This window comes from Balaenoptera physalus (genome assembly GCF_965194825.1).
Source record: "Balaenoptera physalus genome assembly, chromosome: 1".
NCBI classification, from domain to species: Eukaryota; Metazoa; Chordata; class Mammalia; order Artiodactyla; family Balaenopteridae; genus Balaenoptera; species Balaenoptera physalus.
The window spans coordinates 25,681,735-25,703,313 of NC_138882.1; the positions used below are offsets into that span (position 1 = coordinate 25,681,735).

General features: G+C 35.9%; 1 protein-coding gene across 19 annotated transcripts in view; it reads right to left on the reverse strand.

The window, feature by feature from the left end:
* Positions 1-21,099, reverse strand: part of CDC42BPA (CDC42 binding protein kinase alpha) — a 316,154-nt gene extending 295,055 nt beyond the window's left edge. For 7 of the 19 annotated variants that reach the window (XM_082469803.1, XM_082469812.1, XM_082469796.1 and 4 more), the window contains exon 1: positions 19,686-21,095. In XM_082469803.1, coding sequence (XP_082325929.1) covers positions 19,686-19,863 — 178 coding nt within the window. In that variant the 5' untranslated portion in view covers positions 19,864-21,095. Of the gene's footprint in view, positions 1-19,685 lie in introns of all 19 variants that reach the window. The other 12 variants (XM_082469807.1, XM_082469806.1, XM_082469808.1 and 9 more) reach the window with 5 other exon arrangements.
* Between the last annotated feature and the right edge of the window lie 480 nt (positions 21,100-21,579).

Sequence of the window (21,579 nt, forward strand, 5' to 3'; positions counted from 1 at the left end):
TACTAGCAAACAGAATCCAACAACACATTAAAAGGATCATACACCATGATCAAGTGGGATTTATGCCAGGGATGCAAGGATTCTTCAATATATGCAAATCAATCAATGTGATACACCATATTAACAAACTGAAGAATAAAAACCATATGATCATCTCAATAGATGCAGAAAAAGCTTTTGACAAAATTCAACACCCATTTATGATAAAAACTCTCTAGAGAGTGGGCATAGTGGGAACCTACCTCAACATAATAAAGGCCATATATGACAAACCCACAGCAAACATCATTCTCAATGGTGAAAAACTGAAAGCATTTCCTCTAAGATCAGGAACAGGACAAGGATGTCCACTCTCACCACTATTTTTCAACATAGTTTTGGAAATCCTAGCCACGGCAATCAGAGAAGAAAAAGAAATAAAAGGAATAGAAATTGGAAAAGGAGAAGTAAAACTGTCACTGTTTGCAGATGACATGATACCATACATAGAGAATCCTAAAAATGCCACCAGAAAACTACTAGAGCTAATCAATGAATTTGGTACAGTTGCAGGATACAAAATTAATGCACAGAAATCTCTTCCATTCCTATACACTAATGATGAAAAATCTGAAAGAGAAATTAAGGAAACACTCCCATTTACCATTGCAACAGAAAGAATAAAATACCTAGGAATAAACCTAGCTAGGGAGACAAAAGACCTGTATGCAGAAAACTATAAGACACTGATGAAAGAAATTAAAGATGATACCAACAGATGGAGAGATATACCATGTTCTTGGATTGCAAGAATCAATATTGTGAAAATGACTATACTACCCAAATCAATCTACAGATTCAATGCAATCCCTATCAAATTACCAATGGCATTTTTTATGGAACTAGAACAAAAAATCTTAAAATTTGTATGGAGACACAAGAGACCCCGAATACTCAAAGTAGTCTTGGGGAAAAAAACAGAGCTGGAGGAATCAGACTCCCTGATTTCAGACTATACTACAAAGCTACAGTAATCAAGACAATATGGTACTGGCACTAAAACAGAAACATAGATCAATGGAACAAGATAGAAAGCCCAGAGATAAACCCACGCACCTATGGTCAACTAATCTATGACAAAGGAGGCAAGGATATACAATGGAGAAAAGACAGTCTCTTCAGTAAGTGGTGCTGGGAAAACTGGACAGCTACATGCAAAAGAATGAAATTAGAACACTCCCTAACACCATACACAAAAATAAATGCAAAATGGATTCAAGACCTAAATGTAACACCGGACACTATAAAACTCTTAGAGGAAAACATAGGAAGAACACTCTTTGACATAAATCACAGCAAGATCTTTCTTGATCCACCTGCTGGAATAATGGAAATAAAAACAAAAATAAACAAATGGGACCTAATGAAACTTAAAAGCTTTTGCACAGCAAAGGAAACCATAAACAAGACGAAAAGACAACCCTCAGAATGGGAGAAAATATTTGCAAATGAATCAACGGACAAAGGATTAATCTCCAAGATATATAAACAGCTCATGCAGCTCAATATTAAAGAAACAAACACCCCAATCCAAAAATGGGCCGAAGACCTAAATAGACATTTCTCCAAAGAAGACATACAGATGGCCAAGAAGCACCTGAAAAGATGCTCAACATCATTAATTATTAGAGAAATGCAAATCAAAACTACAATGAGGTATCACCTCACACCAGTTAGAATGGGCATCATCAGAAAATCTACAAACAACAAATGCTGGAGAGGGTGTGGAGAAAAGGGAACCCTCTTGCACTGTTGGGGGGAATGTAAATTGATACAGACACTATGGAGAACAATATGGAGGTTCCTTAAAAAACTAAAAATAGAATTACCATATGACCCAGCAATCCCACTACTGGGCATATACCCAGAGAAAACCGTAATTCAAAAAGACACATGCACCTCAATGTTCACTGCAGCACTATTTACAATAGCCAGATCATGGAAGCAACCTAAATGTCCATTGACAGACGAATGGATAAAGAAGTTGTGGTACATATATACAATGGAATATTACTCTGCCATAAAAAGGAACGAAATTGAGTCATTTGTTGAGACATGGATGGATCTAGAGACTGTCATACAGAGTGAAGTAAGTCAGAAAGACAAAAACAAATATCATATATTAACACATGTATGTGGAACCTAGAAAAATGGTACAGATGAACCGGTTTGCAGGGCAGAAGTTGAGAGATGTAGAGAACAAATGTATGGACACCAAGGGGGGAAAGCCCGGGGGGGCTGGGGATGGTGGTGTGCTGAATTGGGAGATTAGGATTGACATGTATACACTGATATGTATAAAACTGATGACTAATAAGAACCTGCTGTATAAAAAAATAAAGAAAATAAAATTCAAAACTTAAAAAAAAAAAACTAATACTAAACTTTCTTTGGGTTATTTGTATGGAAATATGTTAATATAAATGTTTCAGACATTACATGATATTCCTAAAAATCTTGTATGTTCTGGTATAATGTTATAAGTCATAATTCTAGTTATTACTTTAAAATGTATATCTCAGAAATAACTAAATTTCCTTGTCAATTGCATTATTATGAACTTTCATCAAATCTTTAACCATGGTCATTTTTAAGTCTTTTGTCATTTGCAGACAGTTTTGGGTGTACTCTGATGCTTTTGCAAAAATGTTCCTATAAAAGGGTTTCATCTTCAAGGAATTCATGGAGAAGACTCTGACAAGTACAGGTTTCTGGTAATTGACTATACTGCTGAACTGAATGAATAAGCATTTTCAGAACTCTAATGGAAAACTGATGAATTCATAAAAGTGCTAACAACAGATCAAGATGAAAAAACTGAGTGAACTGATGAGGATGATTATAATTTTTTTGACTTTGCTTGAATAAAAAAAAAATGGCTCTAGCTTGTAATAAAATCACATTTAAACATAGATCAGTTTATAACAGCATTATTTATAATAGCAAAAAAATTGGAAGTGACGAATATTGAAAATACATTTCAATGTCCAATAAGTAATGGTATATCTATTTAGTTGACTTTGAAAATGGTCATTATAAAAACACAATAATATAGAAACAATATAGAATACATTCTATATACAATAATACAGAAAAAGAGGTTAATACAATATTAATAATAAAGATAACTCATACTTATTGAGGGCTTACTATGTGCCAGGCACTGGTTTAGCACCTCATGCACAGTATTTTATTTAATCCTCACAACCCTGTGAAGTATGTATAATAACTATCCCCATTTTTATTTTTTTTTAACATCTTTAATGGAGTGTAATTGCTTTACAATGGTTAGTTTCTGCTTTATAACAAAGTGAATCAGCTATACATATACATATATCCCTATATCTCCTCCCTCTTGCGTCTCCCTCCAACCTTCCCTATCCCACCCCTTAGGTGGTCACAAAGCACTGAGCTGATCTCCCTGTGCTATGCAGCTGCTTCCCACTAGCTATCTATTTTACATTTGGTAGTATATGTAAGTCCATGCCACTCTCTCACTTCGTCCCAGCTTACCCTTCCCCCTCCCCGTGTCCTTAAATCCACTCTCTACGTGTGTCTTTATTCCTGTCCTGCCCCTAGGTTCTTCATAACCATTTTTTTTTTAGATTCCATATATATGTGTTAGCATATGGTATTTGTTTTTCTCTTCTGACTTACTTCACTCTGTATGACAGACTCTAGGTCCATCCATATCCCCATTTTTAGAGATGAAGAAACTGAGGAACAAAGAGGTTCATTAATATGCACTATCACTTACCATGTTAGTGAAAAAAGCAGAGTATAAATATACCAAAAGTGTTCCTATGTAGAAAACTAATGTATACATTAAAAAAAAATACTCAATAGGAAGGTATAAAAATGAGAAAAGCTACCATGTTATAGTGGCAAAATTTTTTTCTACTTTTTAAAAAATTGTAGAGGCCATTTAAGAACATAATATTATATATTAAGAAAAAATAATTTTATAGTGAAATTCACAAAACATATATACAAATTCTGTATATATATAGATACAACATTTTTTAATTAAGTACAGTTCCAGCAATTCTAGCAAAATATTCTATTCAATGTATTCTATTCCTCACTCTCTTCACACACTGCACACAAAGAAGAGATAACCAAATTAATAATTGGAAAAGTATATCAATTAAGATTAAGTTCAGGGGCTTCCCTGGTGGCACAGTGGTTGGGAATCTGTCTGCCAGTGCAGGGGACACGGGTTTGAGCCCTGGTCCAGGAAGATCCCACATGCCGTGAAGCAACTAAGCCCGTGCGCCACAACTACTGAGCCTGCGCTCCGGAGCCCACGTGCCACAACTACTGAGCCCGCACGCCTACAGCCCGTGCTCCACAACAAGAGAAACCACCGCAATGAGAAGCCTGCGCACCGCAACGAAGAGTAGCCCCAGCTCGCCGCAACTAGAGAAAGCCCGCGCACAGCAATGAAGACCCAACACAGCCAAAAATAAATAAATAAATAAAATAAATTTCTTTTTAAAATACTATATAGTCTTACAAAAATTATCTTTGTAGATTTCAGAATTGAAATGTAAATTAGATACTGCTGTAAAGGAAATATTACTACTGCTAGGGGGAAAATTCCTTTATCATTTTCAAATACTAGCTATATTACATCATTTCCTTTTACCTCTTTCTTTTTTTTAAATGGGATGGTTAAAGTTGTATTTTTTAGTAGCATACCTAATTGAAAACAAAACATACTAGATTATCATAAATATTTCATTCTAACCCTAAGTAGCTATTTTAAACTATGGAAGTTGCTCTCTAGGAACTCTAGTTATATCTACTTTAAATTCTTTTGATTCTAAGTAAAGGCATTAAATCTAGAAACTAAAAAATGATCATCAATTTAAGATATAAATTTTAATTTATGGCTTTACTATTTTTAATGTTTTCTTTTTCCCTTTTAGATGAAATGCAACACTAACAGAATTTTTTAAGTATACAATCACCAACAAAATAAGTTACCAACAATCTGGAAAATAAAATAAAAATGACCTTGAACAACAGTAGTGCAGTCAGCAAAAAAATCAGGAGAATAATCTCTAATGCAAGGAAACGAAGTATTGCAAAATCGTTTAGTCATTTGGGCTGCTATAATAAAATACCACAGATTGGGTGGCTTATAACAACAGAAATTTATTTCTTACAATTCTGGAAGTCAGAACTCCAACACCAAGGTGCCAGCATGGTTGCTTTCTGTGTCCTCACATGGTGGAATGGCTCACAAGCTCTCTGGGGCCTCTTTTATAAAGGCACTAATAATCCCGTTCATGAAGGTTCCATCCTCATGGCCTAAGCACCTGCCAAAGGCCTCACCTCCTAATGCCATCATCTTTGGGGGGTTCAGATTTTAACATATGAATTTTGGAGGGACACCAACATTCAGACCACAGCAGCAATTCAATAATAATTTGTTTTAGCGTGTGTTTTTCAATATGTATCCTAATGTTCAAATTAAATAATGAAATCATTCCCTGAAAACCTGACCAGGGGTAGTTAGAAAGCTGACCAGTTTTCCACTTAGTCCTACTGCTCAGCAACTCCCTGAAACAAGCTTCTCTTAACTCAGCCCTAAAACAGAAATGAAAAGGACAGCTCAATTATTTAGGCTTCAAAAAATTTTCTGTGAGATATTAAAATTACAAGAAGAATCTCATTTAATATGAGGCATTTCCTTGCATTTACAAGGTCCAACATGGATTTCAGAAGACTCAAGAGCGGCTGAGTACTGTTAAACAGAGCTACCCTGCAGCTGTGTATCTGACAAGTGTTCTGATGTCTGCTCTCACAGTACCTGGTCGCTTACTAGTTTATAGAAGTGCTAATTTCATCCATCATTCATAACATTTGTGTAATTTAGTTTGTCTTTATTGCTCTGTTAGAGTTCTTTGTTGTGTGTTCAATTCCATAAACATTGAGTATTATGTGTGTGCCTTATGTAACTTTAGAAGGATCTGTTTATCATTAATGGAATTACATAGAATTTACCCTACATAGCTTTTTCAAGAATAAACTACCTTTTCCTATGATAAATAAAGACTATTTATAAATTGCCATCTATAAGAACAGAGCAATCACTAAAGAAGAAAAAAAGACTGATCTGCTCAAAGATAAATTTTAACTGATAAATTTTAAATCTTCTATTTACTGTATCCAGTTTTCAGCTCCTCATTTAAAGACTTGGAAAAAAGTTTGAAAATGGGTCAATGAGGAAGGATTAAAGGAATAGGGACTTCATAATTCTTCAAAAACTAATACTATTTTTTAAGTTTTAATGTTTATTATTCACAAACACAGATTCAATTGCCAATTAAGGTTCAAGAAAAACACCAGGCCCCAGTTAAGTACCATCACCCTCACCAAAAACCTTTTCCTTCCTATACCATCCTCCCAATATAGTTATAGCATAATTTTAGTTAACTCAATATTCACTGGTTCCACTACTGTAACCATGTAAATTATTATTTTCCTTTCCTACACAAATTTTTATTTTTCGTAATCACTGCTTTCTCATTTGCTTCACTTTCCAAGCAAACCCAGACTCTCCCCAAATTTCTAAATCTCCTCTCAAGATGTTCATTCGCATCAGATTTAAAGAAGTCTCTCGGGGAGATTTCTGCGCTGCCTCTTATCTGGGCTGATTGACCTCTATGTTTGGTGCAAAGCAATCATTCTGTATTCTCTCTTCACCATCATCTTAGGAAATCCTTTCTTCTCTCCCCTGTACTGGATCTCCTACTAGGAGATATCTTATATTACCTCATCTTAATTTACTCTCTTGTTTAGTTGGGGCTAGAGCATCCAACTCATCACAGTTTGCCTATGGCTCTCCTGGTTTCAGCACAAGTCTATATACTAAGAAATTCCCTAGTCCCAGGTAAACCTGGATGGTGGGTTACCCTATTGGGAGTCCAGAGGTTGCAGAAGGTAAAAATTTTTTGAAGACTTGCAGGTCTTAAACTGTCCTTATCCCACCTTCACACTTGACTGAGAATTTGGATGGTTATAGAATTCCAATTCGGAAATCATTTTCCTTCAAAATACTAACATTGTCTTCTAGCTTCCAGTGTTGCTGCTGAGAAGTCCAAAGCCTTTCTGATTCCTGATCCTTTGTATTTTCTCTTTGGAAACTTTTTGAGTCTGTTCTTTGTCCCCAGAGATCTGCAAATTCCACAATGAATTGGTTGTAAATCTTGGTATGAATCTATTTCCACCCCTTGTGCTGGTATTTGGTGGGGACTCTTTATCTAGAAACGCGTGTCCTTCAATTATAGAACATTTTCTTGAATGATTTCATAGGGTTCCTCCCCTCTGTTCTCCCTATTGGAATTCCTATTATTCAGATTATTAATCAGACCTCTTAAATTGGTCCTCCAATGTTCTTCTTTTTATCTCCTCTCTTCTATCCCTTTGTGGTTTCTGCTGTATTTTCTGAGAAATTCTTTGTTTTACCTTCCAGTTCATGTACTGAGGTTTTAATTTTAGCTATCACATTTTTTATTTTTTTCATTCTTTCATTTTCATTTTTTTCACTGTTCCTTTTTATGACATCCTGACTTACTTCATGGTTCTTCTCTTATCTGTGAGAATATTAATGATAATTTTTTGTTTCTGAGGTCATGCTTTCTCTGCAGAGTCTGTTTCATGTAAGGTGCTTTTTTTCCTCTGTTTTTTGTTTGTTTGAAGCTGTATCTTATTTATTACAGGCTTTCTTCAGATATCTGACAATCCCTGGTTTTATATTTGGAATGAGAAAATGGAAAGATGCTCTGTAGCTCTGAACCTTTGGGTGAAGCCCACTGATAATGAACTGCACTGAAGTGTGATTACCTGAGCCCTTTACTGAGGAATCTCTGATGTATCTGTATCTTTCTTCTTGGGCTGGTCAGATTCTCCAGAGAAGACTTTTCTAATCTCCTATCTTCGTGATAAAGGCCTAGTTGCCAACACTCTGTGAGCCAAGCAAAAGTATATAAACATTTATTTACTCTCCTGTTTTCAATATGAAATGCCCATCCTAAACTATGCCTAACATCACTCAACACAAGAGAACCTCTGTCCTACCGAAAATAGACATTCAGTCTTTGTTTGGGGAGAGAAGACAGGAGCCAGCTGGCATGTAGGAGGGGAAGGGCTCTAGAGTTCCTACTGCTTATACAACAATTCAATCAGTCCTCCACATTTTAGCTCCACCTGTACCTCAACTTTCACAGATTCCTGACAATACCAATTTCTAAGACTTTTGAGCATTCTGCCAAGTAAAGGGGATAGGTCCTAGCTTACACTATTACTGACTTAAGACTTGACTTTCTCAGATCTGCTAAGTCAGCAGTTATCACCCATCTACATGCTTTTTCAGCTTTCAAAATTTCACAGTATCCTCCCGTGTTTTTCTCATCCTTGAAGATTTAAGACTTCTTAAAAATTCCTTTACCATAGTTTTAGTGGGGCTGCAGAAGAGAATGAAACTCATTTGTGTGTTCAATTCATCATCACCAGACTATGCTGGACATTGTTGCAAATAAGGTTAAACACAGACTTAATGTAAGAAAATTTTACCTTTAAAAATTGGAGACTATTTGCATTTTATCTTATTCCTTTAAACAGTAGCACCCTCTTCTCCTTACCTTCACCCCATAAAATACTTATTTATAGATTATCAACTGCTAAGGGAGGGGACTATGAATCACTAGTTATAAGAAACCCCTTCTGAAATAAAGCAGGATACATCAATGAAGAAAGAAATCCATGGAACAGTTAAAGAATAATCAAGTAAAAGATCTGATTAGTAGAAGAGTCAACACTTCATTATAGCTGGAGGAAAAAGGTGAGTGTGGTACAAAAGGGCAGCACAAGAGAATTTGGGGGATAATGGAACTGCTTTGTATCTTGACTATGGTACTGGTCTACATTTGTCAAAACTCATAGGATATATACCAAAATGAATGAACTTTACTATATATAAATTTTTGTAATGAAGTACAGTTCATTTACAATGCTGTGTTAGTTTCTGCTGTACTATATATATATAATTTTTGAATAACTTTAAAAAATCCTTTAAGATGAGAATGGGAAATAAATATAAACAAAATTATATATTTATATATATACATATATGCATATATACATACACATATACCATATATATGCCATTAGGAGGAATAGATCAAAGTAGGAATGGGGGAACAGAAGGCATCGTGGATCAGAGTAGGATGTTGAAGGCTGAGCTGAATGAAAAGGATATCCACATTAAAGAGCTGCATGGCATCACTTCTGGGATATTCTTGCCAAAGATGTATTATCATGAGGAAACAAACCCAAATTTAGGGTTTACTTCAAATGCTGCAAAATAATTCATGCTGCAAAATAACCAGGTGGCAATCTTCAAAAGTGTCAGTCATGAAAACTGAGGAAAATCTGAAGCCCTAGTCCAGACTGACTGACACTAGAAGGCATGACATCCAAATGCAACATGTGATTCTAAACTGAATGCTTTTGCTATAGAGGTATTATCAGGACAACTAACAAAATTTGAATGAGGTCTAAGGATTAGATGATACTAATGTATCAGTGTTAATTTCTTAATTTTAATAGTTGCATTGTGGTTATGCAAAAGAATGTTACAAAATACACACGAACATATTTGAGGATTAGGGTATCAAGTCGGCAATTTACTCTCCAATGGTTCAGAGGGGAAAATATTGTACTACACTTGCAATTTTTCTGTACATTTCAGATTGTTTCAAATTTTTTTTAATTATTTTTTTAAATAATAAAAAGATTAGAAAAATAGACAAGGACCATATCCATATGCCATGCTAAGGAGTTTCAATGTCATCCTGAAAGCTATCAGTAGTCACTGTAGGATATTAAGCAAGATGTTGACATGATCAAAGTTGTAACCGTTTTTTAAAAGTTCTACTAAACAAAGGCCCTTGAATATGTAGGATTCCCAATATTTTCAGGTTAGGTGCACATGTAATACATGTGCACCTTATAATCTTATAAGATTATAAGTTACTTAGCATTTAAAGGAGAAACAAAAAGCATGATTAATAAGGTCAATAAGACCCAGGAATGTAATCCATTTAGATACATTTAACATAGACAAGTCAACTGAGCAGATGCACACAGAGGTTGAACAGTACCAGGATAACTCAAGAGCTGCTGTAATTAATTGGGGTTACCACAGGAACACAGGTAAAAGAAACAAGTATGATCACACTTAATCACAATTTACAGCAATGTAACACAGCAAGGAACGCCTGGAAAAAACTGTCAACTTAGCACGCATCAGTCAGAAATGGGGTGACACATTACAAAGGCATGCAGGAAAAAGGCAGAAATGGAAATCACACTAGACTTGGAAAAATTATTATGGTTTTAACCATAAACTCTAGGAAAATCTTTATAAGTACAGAAGATGGAGAAGCTTTATGATATCATATCAATATGTCAGCTGCACCACATACCTGAGCTTTTGGTCTGTTTTTAAATGTTCCTTAGTTATGATTTTTGGTCGGGGCAAGGCCATAATTAGCTAGCAATACAATCACAAACTGGGGCTCTAGCCACTGCCGGTTTTTCCTAATCTTTTCAAACAAATATTTTTTTAAATCTCAGGACAGAACACTTCTAAGTAAGTGCATGACTACTTTTAGTAATATCTGAGTCAACTTGGGGCGTTAGCCACTTCCAGTAAACCAGGTATTTAAGGATGGGATTCTGGTTGCAGCAGGACAACATTGCTTTGACAAAAAAAACCTCTCATAAAATTAATTAGCTTTGTTCTATTTCACAGCCATGACAGTCTGTCTCCCAAATTCTATACCAGCGCAACGGTTAGAGAGATAACTGGATTAAAAAATGATCAACTGCTACTGAAAACAAAAAAGTCACTAGGTTAGCAGGAGCATCTTTGCAAACCACGAACTACACACATAAATATAAACTCAAAGGCATGTATCAAGTTTTATTGTTCTTTGTCTATAAACACATACTTACCCAATGCAGAACTCCACATTAACCTAGTACATACTGCCGAACTGCCTTCTAGGTGATGCAAACAGAAGTGCTAAAAAAACATTAAACACGAAAAGGATAAAGGCAAGTCATTCAAACCTCTGCCTTTGGAGTTGGATGTGAACTGTGATAATATTCAAAATACAGTGTGATAGAAGAATTCAGTAACCACTTTCTGAAATATAATTTTAAAGCTCTGACACTGCCTATGGATTCTTAGCGTACGCCAGCACTTCCCAAACTCTGCCAGCTATCCTCATAAAAAGGGTTCCAAAGTCAAATGACTTAGGCAAATTCTAGGTAAAACAAAGTTAAAGAGGTTTCTGTACCACAGAACTTTTAAAAAGTGTTACTATGATAATGTGCTTTGTAATATACAAAGAGGAATGCAATAAGTACTATTTCCCAAACTTACATATACACTGAACTCTTAATTTTCAAAATCTTCATTTATATCTATTGAAACATAGTTTAGGAAACACTAGGGTATACTGTGGATTTTCTTCATATTTACTGTCAGTCTACAACATGCATTTATGGGTGCTACATAATCTTTAGTCCACGAAAATTCCTAACTGAATGACATATCAATAATTTTTCATGATTATTTTAATCTTCTGAGTTGAGGTCTAGAATTCCACCACTGATTTGCAGGTTGGAGCTATATAAGTATAAAAATAAATCATAACTAGCCATTTCACAATATTTGCTGTTGGTGATGAAAAGAATAGGCATGGGCTTAATATTTACTGAAAAACAGTTCAGAACTACACAACATTGTAAAGCAACTATACTCCAATAAAAATTAATAAAAAAAAAGTTCAGTTAATAACAACAAAATGTTCCAATGCAAAATATCCTGAAAGAAGGAATAAGATGCTGTTTGCATAGTCACACAGGGAAAGACATCTCCGATGCCAATATAATTCAATAAAATATTATCAGTAAGCTATGAGTATGTTTGTTAATAGTGAAATAGTTATTTACATCCCTGTATTAGTACAACTATACACTTCAATTAAACTTTACCAAAAAATAGCATTTTATCTTCCTTTATCATAAGGCCAGTAAGAAACTTCAAAAACAGAATGAGAAGCCTCTTGCCTTCTGAGATGGCCCACACTCTGTCTATGGAGTGTGTATCTCCCTGAATAAACCTTCTTATCATTTTTGGGAAACAAACAAACGAAAAAAAACCAGAATGAGAAAAAAGCCAACAAAATGCAACTATAAATCACCAGAAAAAGAAAATCCTAAACCAGCTTTCAACCTTTTGGAAAAATAAGCTATTACTATTATGCCAATTTTTCACTGATGTTAAAACAGACTTAGGTTAAGTAACTTGCTTAAATCACGCAGCCAATGATCAAGGGAGTCAGTCTGAACCCAAAGCCCCTACTCTTTTCCAGTATTATAGGTTTAGAACAGAAATATTTCAGGTTGAGGTATTCCACTTGTAGATCTTCACCATGGAAACTCTAAGTAAATTTAATTAAGCTTTATCACTATGAATAGAGCAAACTGACTAGAACATGTTTTCTTTTTTTCTTAGATTAAGCCTACAGTGATGTGTAAGCAATCTGAAATAAAACCAAAATTTAATAAATGATTGCACGACTGAACTAATCCACAGGTATTTTTAAAAGATTGTTTTCATCCACATAAGTAGTATTTTCAAGCATAATTAGATTGGGGGTGAGAGGAATAGTGTTGATGGGGAAGAATTAAAGAGAACAATAAATGTATGTCAGAAGAGAGTGAAAATAGACTAATTAATTTATGCTATAAGCTATTTATCTTTAAAATCAAGTCAAATTATCCTCTAGTATTATTATCTGCCACCTTAATACTCAGAATAGAAGTTTATGGTAATCACAGAGTTCTAATTGCTCACATAGTGTTGAAACAGCACCAATTATATATGGTTTCCTCTTTAATAAAAGTATTGTATATTCTGGTTTCTTTATGCTCTACATAAATAGGTGCTGGCACTTGAAACCCATAGTTTCACAAATACAAATAATAGTAAAGTTCCCACACTAATCCAAAAATCTGAAACCAACAGCTTAGCAAAAAACATTGTAACCTTAGAAAAAACAATACTTAACACTACAATGAATTGTAAAATTGCATGTCCATGATCTTTTCCTCTGAAATATCACAAAGTAATGAATAACATTATTTCACAAACAATAGTTTTGCAACATGTTACAATTATAGTAACTAAAGCTGCAAAAGATAAGGTGAGAATTTCTGAATTTGTTGTGAATGCCTATACTTGAAAAGCAAGTTTAATTAGAGAAAGAAAAGGTCATAAACAGAGACTTGTCAGTAATTTCAAGGACTTTAGAGGCTAATAGCACTGGTTCATTATTATATCTAATTTCATTCTACTTTATAGGGTGCTTTTCCTGGACGCAAATGTTCACCAGCCTCACACATGTGCTACTCCACCATGATTAAGTTTATCTGTGACTATCACACAGAAGACAATTGAAAGTCCACAACAACTAAGTAAAACCTAACTTACTCAGATTTGGATTTTCTCTCCAAACCACACAGTGTTCCAAACTTTCCCTCAAAATTATCTCTTTCTAACCCTGAAGACACAAGGGACACCATGACCTCATACTGAAAGAGCATTTCCCAAAGGGTGTTCCATGCAACACTGGTTGCCATCCGTCTTCCTCAAAACATTATAAATTCTAGGATAACCCACAATATTTTTAATGTTTAATTTTGTGTAAAAGTTTCCCAAATTTATTCACCCACACAACCCCCCCCCCAAAGCACCTATTAATATCCCATGTATTTCCAGAACACATTTTGAAACTAGGGAGGGGGCTAAAGAAACCCTAACCCCAAAATGAACCATCGTTCATATGAGGAAGAATTAAGGGGCAAATAGTGAGATTGGAAAGTGGAGAGCCAGGTCTCTGAGCCTCCTGTTAACCAATGAAAGCCGAAGTGCTCTCCTATAGCAGCAGATAAAGAAGCACTAGAATTGGGGGAGGGGTGTTAGCCAATAGAGGCTAACAGCTACTAATTGGAAAAAGTGGACACTGTAGAGAGGAAGTACAGAGCAACTAGCTGGGAAGAGCAAACCTGTTACTCTGATCAGCATCAAAGGGGAAAAAAGGAAATCCCCTGGATCTGGAAAGGAGTTTTATAGGGAGTGACAACAAAAGACAGTCATTCATATGTCTGGGATGACCTATACTTATAGTGTGGGTCATTTCAAAAAAAAAGAAAAAATCTTTATGGAAAGAACTTCTTGACTCAAGATACAGCAAAGCTGTTGAGCAATTCTTCACCTTAGCTACTGAAAACTTGAAGTCACCCCCACTGGAAGTTTCATGAGTAACAAGGGATGAGAAAATCTATGGAACTAGCAGATCCTTCTCACCTGCATCTACTCTAACATTCATCTGGAGTAATGGGAAGGCATAAATAAAAAACTACAACCAATGTCTATAGGTCATATCCCTCATGTTTGACAAGTTACACAACTTTTACAGTTAATGGAAGTCAACATCCAGGAGCCCAAAGTCAGAAAAGGAAAAATGTCAAAAAAAAAAAAAAAAAAAGGAAATGAACCATCAAAAACAAAATTGAGTGAATTCCCCTGTCCATTAAGTTCTTCTAAATTAAAAATACTCAATTATTCACATATCAGACTAAAGTAGCAACCCAGGAAAACAGTATATTCATGCTCATTTTCTCACTTCTCCTCTCTCCCATTCTCCCTCCCTCCTTCCAAGTATCCTGTCCCTACCTAAATTCCTTTTCTTTAAATTCTTCAGTCTGTCCCTAATTTAATCATGTGTGCTTTTTGAAAAAGGGAACTAGGTCTATAATTTTTTCACTGTTAAACAGTGAACATGTTTTAGCGTCACCTACACTAGAATTCAAACTCTTCTGCTTCCAATCTTCGGTAAGAAATGTAAGAAAACACAAGAGTTCTGTATAACAATATTTATTCTTTCAACACATGATGTACTTGATATTTATTTTCTATTCTAGTATATTTAATTTTTTAAATGCTGGTTGGACTTAGTAAATTGATTCTAAAACCTAACAAAACCAATAGGATGAAAAACAATGAGCAATATATACAATATACTGGCAATAAGTGTACGTGAATAGAAAAGGGTTTGGAAGAATTTTTTTTGACTACCATAGAAGAGTAGTAGAATAAAATATTAATTTGTAACAAGTTCAGTTCTTTTACCCTAAAATAGCCTGGGCTTACTATCTAATATTAACCAAGTCCCAGGAATTATGGAACATTTCATAAAATTTCCAACACATTATGCTACGTGTTTTTACAGTGCTATGTTAAGGTATGCCTTACATTTCCATATGAAATAAATAAGTTCCTAAAATTATTAGTGTTATTCCTGACAAACCTGTTCACACTCATGGAGCAGTACATCCTTTAAAAAAGAGAGAAACAGAATGGAAATGGAAAAATAATAGCCATCACTTATTGCATGCGTCTATCATATACCAGCATTGTGTTAGATCAAATAATTGTACTTACTATCACTCTTAGAAGAGACTAGATTATTAGGTGACTAGTATAAAGGAAACAAATGCCCAACCTACATTTCTGGTGATATTTATGATGATCTTAATTGAGGACTTAAATAAAAATAAACGTAATCATGTGTATTAAATGAACTTCTTGGTAATTTGGTATGATTAATAAATTCTACTCAGGAAAAGCTAACAACGAGGAACAACATAAGTGAAGAACAAAGAAAAGATTCAGATTCTTCTAATCAAGCCATAATCATCTCACTTAAATGACCCACATATCAAAAGCATGAATAAGCTTTAAAACTACTCTAATAAAATGAAAAGTTTAAACCACAGTACCTGCTGATGTACTCTAGTAACAAGTTTATTAGTCATTCAGACTATTGTGTGTGTGTGTATACACTGAATAAACTACAAAATTACTGTTGTTTAAGGATAATTTAAATGAAATGTTATAAAGTCCAAGATTCAGAAAGCATCAAAATACAGTTGGCCACATACAGATAGTTCTGCATTTCTTTTTTTGTATTGAGTAATATTATCTTATGCCTATTTTTTAAGTAACTTGGTTAAGAACTCCCTAAAATTCTGATTTTCCATTTCAAAGTAGAAGATAACCAATTCAATGAATAACATATTCATTTAGTCATTACTAGCAGATTAGCTTATAATGTAAAAGTTATTTTTACTTCTACAGCTCTACTGTAACTTAACTCTAGAGTCACACTACTGATATCAAAACTATTATTTTATAAACAAAACATACAAACCATAACCATTTCAACAACTTAAAAAACAAGGCCAAAACATAATCTTTCAAAGCTTGTTGTATATAACAGGAAAATATAATAATATTTAATAATTTAATAAAAATAATAATCTTATTAAATTTAAAAGTGATCTATGGCCTTAAGGCACTCTTTATCCCCTTGCTCTATTGCTCAGTGACTTAATCCCCTCTTCCTCTCTAGAGCTCTACTTGTTTCCTCCCTCAAGCCATTAGCACCAAATGCAAGGAGTGCTATCAAAAAAAAAAAAAAATCTAACTTTGAATTGTCAGTTTTCTTACTGTCATGATACTGTAATGAGCGAAACATTAACTGTATCAACATAAAAGTGAAATGGGCTATAACTAGGAATAAAGTTAAATTGATGTAAATGAAGCAAGTCAGAATCTTGCTGACTCCATTTTTAAAAGTATCATCAGCATAAAAATAAGGCATATCTAGATGACACTTCCATTCATATAGACAGCCAAACAAATATACATCCTGTACTAGTATTTAACTACTACAGCTCTTCTGTTGCAAATATTGGGTCTTTTAAAACTCAAACTAAAAATTGTATCATTTAAGGCAAATCTAAATTACCAAATTTAACCCCAACAAATAATCCCTTCCAATTTCCATCACAGACCAAAAAAATAATATTTAAAATATTAAATTGAGGTCAATTCACTATCTGGAAACTTCCTTAATCTAACTTGTTTTTATATAATGTTAGGTAGTGAGAATCCAATAAGACATTTCCCCAAAATGTAGTAATCAATTCATACGAGAACAGCTGATCTATTTCAATAATTAAATGAGGAGACTGGCATTCTTAAATAACCTAAATTCTCATATAACTTAAAGATAGTAAATACTACTACTCATGATGCACTTCTTGACAGCTTTTTCCATTCCTTCTTTTCTTCCTCCTTACCCAAACTTCTAGGGTTGGTAACTCCCACTTTCAAGACCTCACACTCCAACTTAAAAACGCCTAAGACTTAACAGACACTGCCTAGTCCCAAAGCCTACAAAATAACTGCCTAAAAATTCTAGTCTCTCCTTCTTTATTACTGAGAAACACAACAGGAGTTTACTTAAGAGAATGTATATTTTTGTTACATCACACCAGACTTCTAAAAGACAAAATATGAAGGATACTACTAAAACCTAATTTACTTTAAAATTGTGAAAAGTCCCTTGCTTGAAATTATTTAAAATCTGCTAATAAAAATAAAATGTATTTGGCCAAACACTTATTTGACTTTTGGCTTATTTGGCTTAAATTATATATATACAAACAAGGTTTTTTTTTAATACAGATATAAGAAGCAAGATCCAAGAAAACATATTTAGTGGAAAATATATATAAATTATTCCGATAATACAGAAAAATATCTCATAACATAAATGTAAATTCTTAATCACCAAAAGGCAATTGAGGATATAGTTTTTAATCATATTTTTAAATTACATTTAAAACTGGTACATACGAAGAGTTCTCCCATCATTTTGCAGATGAGAAATAATAGATGTTAAAAAGACAATCATAATCATAGACTAGAGTATCGCTATGAAACCATAATTCAAGAACTGAAACTCTAAAAGTATCAAAATCTTTTCTTTAAATCTTAAAAAAAACTAAAAATTTTCTAAATTTATTAAACATGAGGTGTAAAACTACACATGCTTTGTAAAATATTTTACTCTACACATAAAAATAAAGGACATATATTCACAAATCCAGTACCAAAGTCAAAACTGTCTCATTCTTAAGAGAGCAGTCTCTTGAAAGATCATTTAGAATTCTTACATTCCCAGTATGAGTCTAGTAATCTGTTTTTAAAAATTATTCTATTCACATTTCATATATATATATTCTTTTTTAACCCTTATGACATGAAGTTGCTAGAAAACTTCTGATACTGACAAATTGAATAATTAAAGTTATTATGTGTAGGCAATCTTGAATAAGTGATTTACCTGACAAACGAATTTTTAATAAATTTCAAGCGAAAAACACGAAATAATCACCAATTGACTCTTACTTCAGAAAAATAAAGATTTACTTGGAAACAAAGACATTTTAGTATAAAAACTTTCCAACAAACTCAAATATTGGTATTCCAAAGGTACAAAATAACTTCTTTAGCTAATATCCTTCAAAAGTCAATGTACCAATACAGGTACACTGACATGTACTATACACAGTATGATATGTGAAGATGTGTACTCTTCCCACAGTGAACTGGTGGATGTTGGAACTTGCTCACATGTAACATCGGAAACAGAACTTAAGCCAAGCCTTCAAGCTTGAAGGTCACATGGAGCGTTTGCTCTCATCACTGATCTACTCCACTACCTAGCTCTTCGAAATCACATCTATATTTAGGAGAATGAAGACAAAAATTTAGCCAGTTTAGGTTTGAATTAAATTTAGAGTAAATCTAACTCTCAGGCAGGCAGGAGCTGCTCCCAAACATTCTCTACCAAATACTATCACAAAATTCTTAAACTATTTATGTCATCTTACAAACATGACAATTTTTGGCAAGTCCGTGTTTAGTAATTTCCTTTGCTTGTACTATATAGAGATGTGATAAAACCCACTGATGACCACCTTCAAGTTCCTGTTGACCTAAGATATTTTAATATCTCCTCCCATTCCCAGAGTGATTTCCAAAGCCTGGGAAGGAATGTTTCCACTAATAAATATCTTTCAATTGAATGCCTGTTATACCACCACGCTCTCGGCAAAGCGAGCAATAATCCATTTTTGCCCATCACAGAATTATTCAAAATCTCTTACTGCTGACCAAAAAACATAAGTTCTTCCTCATAAGTTCCACATTAAATCTAGGCAACACTAGAGGGGTGGGATAGGGAGGGTGGGAGGGAGGGAGACGCAAGAGGGAAGAGATATGGGGATATATGTATATATATAGCTGATTCACTTTTGTTATACAGCAGAAACTAACACCATTGTAAAGCAATTATACTCCAATAAAGATGTTTAAAAAAAAAAAATCTAGGCAACAACTGAGTAGCATGCTTTTACTCTTGGGAAAATATTTACTGAAAACTACAAAAAAAACCTTGAATAATTGGTGTCTACTCTTTTATTGTATATATATTTAAATACATTATGTATAATGTATTTAAATACATAATATATGTTGCGTACACACAATATATATTTATATACTCATTACAGAGAGTTTATCATAACTCTCTATAACAATTAAACCATAATGGCTAGCTAAAGAGTTATTTTACATACAAACTTACCCCATTCTAGGTATTCAAGAATGTTCTTCTCTCTTCTCAATGGAGAATTATTGCATTCATCATAAAGGCAGATGAGGATATCCAGTAACGTTTCAACACTGAAGCACTGCCCATTGGTCTGAGCGGGCCCATCCAAAATAAACTGCTCCAACTGCCTCAAACGCACTTCTCCAGACATGTTTGCTTCAACTTCTGCTGGTTTTTCTTTCAATTACTAAACCGATTTTGAGTATGATTATTTGAACCTAAATTTTAAAAGGTGTGGTTTTAAAAATAAACCACTTGTTATTCAAACAACTGTCATGCAATGCCGGTGCTGAATTCAACATCCAACACACCAGTAACCTCACTTAACTGAAGCGTCTTCTATTTCACACATATACATATATTTTGAGGGAAAGTTACCATAAAATATATTTAAAACATTTTTAAAAGAATAATACAATTAAATCGTATATTTAAATAAAATAATTAAAAAGTACTGAGAACCAAAGAGTCAACACTTCTTTAAAAAAAAAAACAAAAAAACAACTCTTCTCCTTCATTCAAAATTCAACTCGTGCAACATAATCCTGAAACGAATCCGGTTGCATCATTAATGAATTAAGTCCGATCTGCATCAGCAATTCACTTCCCAAGCAGAAGGAAAATCGAAAAGGAAGGAAAAAACCAGAATGTATATAAGGGGGAGGGAAAACCAAAAATTCTGCTGCAAATCCTCCCAACCACCACTTGGATAACGCATCAGCGGCAATTTCTCCGGAGGGAAAGGGAGGGGGCGAGGTCCCTGAAGCAGCCCCTCGACTCGGAGCACGCCAAGCCTTCCCCGGAGGAGGCTTTCCCTTTCTCCTCCCGAGGTCGTTCTTTTTAAGGCTTTGCAGTTAGTCCTATTTCCAACGGATTCCGATGAAAACTCTTCATTTTTCTCCCCTCTTCTCCCAGGGGCCTGACTGGCTGCGGGCGGCACTCGCCCCCGGCTCCGGGAGCGGCGGCTACTCGGCCGCCTGAGCCCGCTCCATGTCGGTGGTCGCTGGGCCGCCGGCCTGGGCCGCGCCGGGCGCAGAGCCCGGTCTCCCCCACACCCGCACCGCGGCCGCCCGCCCGCTCGCCCGCCCGCCCACACTCCCGACGCCCTGGCGAGGGGGTGCTTTTCTGGATTCAAAGGACACGGACGGCAGCAACTGCGGCGGCGGCGGCGACGGCGCGGGTAGCTCCGGCAGCTAGTTCTCCCCCTTCTTCACACCCCTGGGTTAAGGGCATCTTTCCCCCGCAAAGAGGGGAGCGGCCGAGGCGCAGGAGGAGGGGTTGGTGCCGCTGGTGAGGAGACCAGAGGCTGCCGCAGCCCGGCTCGCAGCCACTCCCTTCCTTTCCCTCTACCCCTCCCCCTCCTTCCCCGTCCTCTCGCGCTCGCGCCCTGGGCTCCGCGAGGCTGCTCCAGGCCCCGCCGCACGCAGGCGGAGGCTCACCGACGAGTCAGGATCCAATATGGCGGCCCCCGCCCCCCGACACGCGCGCACCCGCCCTCTCCCTTCCCCGCCCCCGCCCCGCCCCCGCCTGAACCCAACCGGCGCGTCGAGGTCCGGTTCTGCGGCCCCGCAGAGCCGAAGCCAGGCCTTGGGGGGCGCGCGGGTGGGGGCCGGGGGCGCGGCGGCTGCACCACCCGGAGGGGAGGGTGGGGACGCTTCGGCCGGAGAGGCTGCGGCTGCCGCAACGTGGAATGCAGGGATACGGGAGGACTGAGGGAGGCCGTGGCGGCGGTGGTGGCGGACGGTATGGAGGCGGGAGGACCCAGGCGCGGGTTGGGAACTGCGCCACCTTCTCGCCGCTGTTCCCGATTCCTCGAGGCTTCTCGTAGGGATCGCAAAGCGGGGCTTCCTCCTGGTCCTCGAAGGCA